Raw genomic sequence first — 6,000 nt, forward strand, 5'->3', positions numbered from 1 at the left:
GGGCAGAGACAGACAGATCCTGGGAGCTTGCTGCTCAGCCAGCTAACCTAGCCAAAACAGTAAGCCTCCAATTCAGTGATGAAGGAATAAGGCAGACAGGATATTCAGAATCCTCTTCAGGTCTGTATGGGCAAGCATACCTGCACACAGACATGCATGCAACCTCCCCTCAAATACCAGCCATTGTTAAAAAGAAAAAACTTAATCCACCTGGCTCTTTTTTCTGTAAAAGTAGAATTTATCTGCATCTCTCTTAGTGCCATCTCAGGGACTGCAGTACCACGGCAGACTCTTACTTTAGAAACATTTTTACCATAAAAGAGCCAAGACAGGAACAAATGAGAGTTAAGACAGCACATGCGACTTACACTGATAACAGCTGAGAAAATAGAAACAAAGAGGGAAGAGAGGTGAGAAGACTAAGGAAGGGAGAGCGCGGTGGTGGCAGCGACAAACCTAAGTAAAGAGAAGGCTGCCTGAACTGGTGTGCACACTTCCTGGTCCAGCTATTCCGAGGGATCCCTGAGCTGGCTGCTAGTCCAGTCTCTACCCTGAGCTCCTTTACAGATAGCAAACAGTGGGAAATGTCCCAACTGCAAAGCTTCTCTATCACTAGCCACATGAAATAAAATATTTACCTTACTGAAATGTTTTATCCTACAGGAGGCAGTGTGACCCAGCACTAGAGAACAGGGACTTGAACACTGCTGGACAGACCATACAACTCCAAGCACATTTTAACCCTGTGCCCCACTCTCCTTGCTGGCACAACCACGTATATTTTGTACATGCTACTAGGTATCCTTTACGATGGCTGAAACAATGAAATGAATAAATACATATTAAGTACTTAGAAAAGACACATAGTAAGCATAACAAATACTGCTAGGGCGTATTGGTTTTTTTCCCCATAAAATGAATACAAATATGATATTAAATGATTTTGTAAATAATATATTAACCAAAGAAAAATAAGGCTGAGAATACAGCAGCGTTTAATTAGGACTAGGCTTCTGTAATGTTATCACTATGCACAAAGACACACACAGAGCAAGCAGTGGGACAGCAGCGCATCCTTTCTCTCCAGCTAACTAGTCGCTAAGGGGCAGGACAGAGAGACAGCCTTAGTCAGCCAGTCTTACCCATGCCAGGTCTTCTCACATCACTGACTTTAGCAAAGATACAAAATCCTGTAAAAGAAGACAAAATATAAATACTACACAGTGAAGCATCTGGTCCAAATATTATACAACACAAACTTACACAGAAGTGACATCTATGTCCTTCATGGAGAAAAATGGTGAACGCTATTGATTTGCTGGGAAAAACTAAAAACATAAAATAAAATTGGTCTAAGGTACTTCCAAGCACTGCTGCACACTACATTGCGCTGAGCAGCACCTACAGCTAAGGCAGAGAATCATAGGCCATCAACGCAAGAGTCAGGGGAGCTGAGTGAGACACCCCTCAGGAGACGGCGATGAGTCACAGCCAAGAGTCTTCCCAACACCACTCTATGACAACGCACCAAGTCACTTTCCTAAGCAAGTTACAGACTTTGTGATCCTAAGATTTCTCTCCCATAAATCTTATTCAGTGGACAAACAAAATGACACAAATGTTGTAAATGTTACTTTTATTTCCTCCGAAGAGGGGATGAGCTGAGAGCCGTCCTGAGCTCACTAATCCATGGCTTGGGCTGAGCCCAGAGCACTTCTATCTAAATATCCCCAGGCCAGGGCCTGGAAGCTTCCAGCCTCCATACAATCTAATCTTCTGCAAGCCCAGGCCTTGAAGGCTTCAGCTTCCAGCCTCCGTCTGCTAACCGAGGCCTAGAATGTTTTCAGCCCAGAGACTGACTTCTGAATAAGCTCACCCTTTCTAGTTCTAACTTTGGCTGGCTGGTTAAACTCAGCTGTTCTGGCTCAAAACTCCTCTCCAAACTGACTGGTTCACACTGGCTTCTCTCAGCTCCTCAGTGAGTTGCTCTGTTGGGGGATGGTTCTATGCACTGTGTGTTCAAATGCTGAGGTCTGCACCTAGAGACCTGACTGCAGTCGTGACCGTGGTCGTTGTTACTGAAGCGTCTCCTGCTTTCTGTTGTGTAAGTATCTCAGACCTGCCAGATGTGGTGGCGCACACCTTTAATCCCAGTACTCTGGGAGGCAGAAGCAGGCGGCTCTCTGTGAGTTCAAGGCCAGCCTGGTCTACAGAGTGAGTTCCAGGACAGCCAAAACTATATACAGAGAAACCCTGTATGGAAAAAACAAAATATACAATTAAAGAAAAAAACAAAACCCCTCAAGCCTGTGTAAACCAAAGCTCCTTTATCTATATAGAAGTCCCCAAGGCTTCCAGCACATGTCTGAAGCAAGTGCTGAACTTTACATAGAGAACCAGCAGTGCAGGGAGGGCTGCCTGAGTGAGCAGAGTGCTCAGGGTTGGCAGGAAGGACCCCACAGGGCTGAAGCCTTAGATTTAGGCTCAACTCAGCAAAAAGCTACTATCTAAAATTTCTCTAGACGATTCTTTCCCTTCTTCTTTAATAGCATAGAATTTTTTTTTCTTCTTTGTTTTACTGTATGTGTATGAGTTAGTTTTTTGCCCAAATGTGTGCCTGTGTCTGTAGAGGCAGAAGAGGGCTTCAGATCCCCTGCAACTGGAGCTATGGATGGCTGTGAGGAACCATGGGGGTGGAGTTAAACCTGGGTCCTCTGGAAGAGAAGGCACAGCTCTTAACCACTGGGCTACTCCTCCTGCCTTGAGTATAATTCTTTAGGGTTCAGACTGAGGTGGGGAAAATATCCTACCAACCAAAGTCACTTTCTAATATGACTAGCCCATACCACCTGCCTTTTAAAAAGAAAAAATACTGGGCCGGGCATGGTGGCCCACGCATTTAATCCCAGCACTCGGGAGGCAGAGGTAGGTGGATCGCTGTGAGTTCGAAGCCAGCCTGGCCTACAAAGTCAGTCCAAGACAGCCAAGGTTACACAGAAAAACCCTGTCTCAGAAAAAAAAAAAAAGAAAAGAAAGAAAGAAAGGAAAAGAAATACCAACTTAAAAGTCTAGTATCTACAACATGGGATATAGAAAGATTCCAAGTTTGAGGACACTCTGGATCATAAAGCAAGATTCATTCTCCCTTTCCTTTCTTCTCTCTCTCTCTCTCTCTCTCTCTCTCTCAAAAATAAATAAATAAAAATAAAAATCTAGTATCCAGTAGAATAATCCCAGGTAATTTCTTTTTCATTTTAGAGATCTGGAAGGGGAAAACTAGAAATTCAATAATTCAAAAAGTTAAATGATTTGCATAAAATCCCACAGATGAGGCAAAGTGAAGGACCCAAGAGTCCCTCCCAAATGCACTTCCCAAGCACAGCACAGCCTTACACCCTCAGACATCCTCATCAAAGATTCACCTGAGCAATGGGAAAATAATCTCCAATTAGCTTTGGGTCATCTATCCTGGCTCATGCATTTAGATGATTAGAGCTCCATATTTATACCTTAATACAAAGGTATTTGTATGCTTCTAGAACTTTCCTTAGCAACAATACTGAAAGATTTAAAAAACAAACAACAACAACAAAATCAAGATTATACATGAAGTCTTAATAACGAGCCTTAGATGTCGTCATCAAATTCTAGCAAGGATAACAGTTTTTTCTTTTCTTTTTTTAAAAAAAGATTTATTTATTTATTTTATGTATATGTGAGTGCTCTATCTGTATGTACACCTGCAGGCCAGAAGACGGCATTAGATCACATTGTAGATGGTTGGGAGCCACCATGTGGTTCCTGGGAATTGAACTCAGGACCTCTGGAAGAGCAGCTAGTGCTCTTAACCGCTGAGCCATCTCTCCAGCCCTAAAGCTTTTCTTAAAAGAAAAAGCTATTGAGGCTGGAGAGATGGCTCAGACGTTAAGAGCACTGGTTGCTCTTCCAGAGGTCCTGAGTTCAATTCCCAGCAACCACATGGTGGCTCCCAACCATTTGTAATGAGATCTGGTACTCTCTTCTGAAGTGCAGGAAGAACACTGTATACATAATAAATAAATAACTTAAAAAAAAAGAAAGAAAAGAAAAGAAAATATTTCACAGGATGTGATAGCACATGCCTTTAATCCCAACATTGGGGAGGCAGGGGCAGGATCTCTGAGTTTAAGGCCAGTTTGATCTACAAAGTGAGTTCAGGACAGCCAAGGCTATACAGAGAAACCCTGTCTCAATAATAATAATAATAATAATAATGATGATGATGATGATGATGATGATGATGATGAAAAAAGTCCTTAGGCTAGGAGAGGAAGCCAGATCTATTCACAGATATAGACACAGCAAAACTAGGACAACTGGTAGGAGAAAGAGGTCAGTGGAAGAAAAAAGTTACATCACCTTAGCCACAAGTGGCAGAACCTGTCTGTATACTCATCCACTCCCTCCCTTGACTTAATTCATCAGATGAATGACAGGCAGGATATTCATCAGTGCTGATCATTAACTGAAATCAGGCAAAATGAATGAAGCTCTTTAAAAGGGACTGGGCAACAGGCACTCTAAGTGGAAGGTTAAAGTCACCTATTAAGGTGTCACTGTAAACTCAAAGGCAGTAATCCACATGTCAGCAGGAGTCCTGAAGAATACCTACACATGTCTCACTTCATCCAGAATTTCCGATTACAACGAAACCCCTAAGTCAAATAGTTAACAGACTATAAAAGGACTACATACAATTTTTTTCCAAGAATCACCACCACTCCAGATACAATTAAGTAGGCCACATAAACTAAATAATTTTACAGAGTGTGACTTAAACGTGATAAAGGGGCAAGTTATTGCCAACAAGATAACAGAGAAACTGTAGAGGTACTGATAAAACAGAAATCACCAAGCTCAAGACAAGGGAAACTCAGCACATAGCCAGAAAGATCACGTTAGGGTACACGAAGGAGAGGTTCGAGACAATTACCGAGAGGCGATGAGCCAGGTAAGAAAACTGTGGCAGTAAAGGGGGTTTTCATAACCTGTGCAGAAGGGTCCAGGTGATCCTCTCTGGTGGTGGCACTAGCAATATCACATCTCAGGGAAATACCACAGGGTAAAAGAGTTGGAGAATTGTGTACGGGAGACACACAAGTCGAGAAGGATCACTCCAGGTCTCGGGGAAGAAGAGAGGTGAGGCAGGTGGGGCTGAAAGCTGAACTTCCGTGATGCAAACAGCTCTCCCTTCCGAGGACCCGGCTCTGGCGGGAAACTCCCAGAATCCCAACCGGCCTTTTCTCTTCGGAAAAGTAGTGCTGGGCGCCGAGAAGGGGCCTGCCGTGACCGCGGGGAGAGGGCCTCTCCGCGGGGTCAGGAGACAGAGGCCAGAAGAGGCGGCCCCGGGAAGCCCAACTACCAGCCCCGGGCCAGACAGCCGCTACCGGACAGCAGGGGGGAGTGGAGGTGGTCCCAGGGGGCGGGGCGGGAGCCAAAGCACTGTCCCCACCGCGGTCCTCCCTTCCGCTCGGCCCAGCGGAGGCCAGCGGGCCCGGTCCGACACAGCCTCCCGGCCCAGTCTCCCTCCATCCTCACCCCTCCCCCAGTTTCCCGCCGCCACTCACCGAACCGGAACCGGCTGCTAGGCAAAGGGGTTTCCGGCCGGGAGCGGACCGGAAAGCCCGGGAACCTCCGGGAACCGGAACCGTCTTTACAGTACCGGAAGACCACTTGGCGGGAGCCGCGGGGGGAAGGGGGTGGGGCAATAGGTCAAAGAGCAGAGTTGCCGACTCGTGGAACGCCTGCGCGAGGTGGCGAGGCCTGAGACGACGGAGGAGCGTTTGACTCAGTCTCACTCCCCGCGTCACCCTGTCAGACTGGGCTTTCTCTCTCTCTCACACACTTGGAGTACTTGTTAGTGCGCCCGCCGTCCTTTGGTTTTCTCTGTCCCTCGGCTCCCTTACCCGCTGTCTTCTGGTTCCGTTGGTTGATTTTTTTTTTTTTGGCTTCCGCTCAGGT

General features: G+C 45.8%; 1 protein-coding gene across 1 annotated transcript in view; it reads right to left on the bottom strand.

The window, feature by feature from the left end:
• Senp1 (SUMO specific peptidase 1) overlaps window positions 1-5,756 on the bottom strand; it is a 47,129-nt gene extending 41,373 nt beyond the window's left edge. The window contains exons 1-2 of the mRNA XM_051160276.1: window positions 4,973-5,756; window positions 1,143-1,190 (exon numbers count right to left, since the gene is read on the bottom strand). Of these exons, the coding sequence (XP_051016233.1) occupies window positions 1,143-1,190; window positions 4,973-5,024 (100 nt within the window). The 5' untranslated portion in view covers window positions 5,025-5,756. The remainder of the gene's footprint in view (window positions 1-1,142; window positions 1,191-4,972) is intronic.
• Window positions 5,757-6,000: the final 244 nt, after the last annotated feature.

Source organism: Acomys russatus, chromosome 17 (genome assembly GCF_903995435.1).
Source record: "Acomys russatus chromosome 17, mAcoRus1.1, whole genome shotgun sequence".
Taxonomy (NCBI): Eukaryota; Metazoa; Chordata; class Mammalia; order Rodentia; family Muridae; genus Acomys; species Acomys russatus.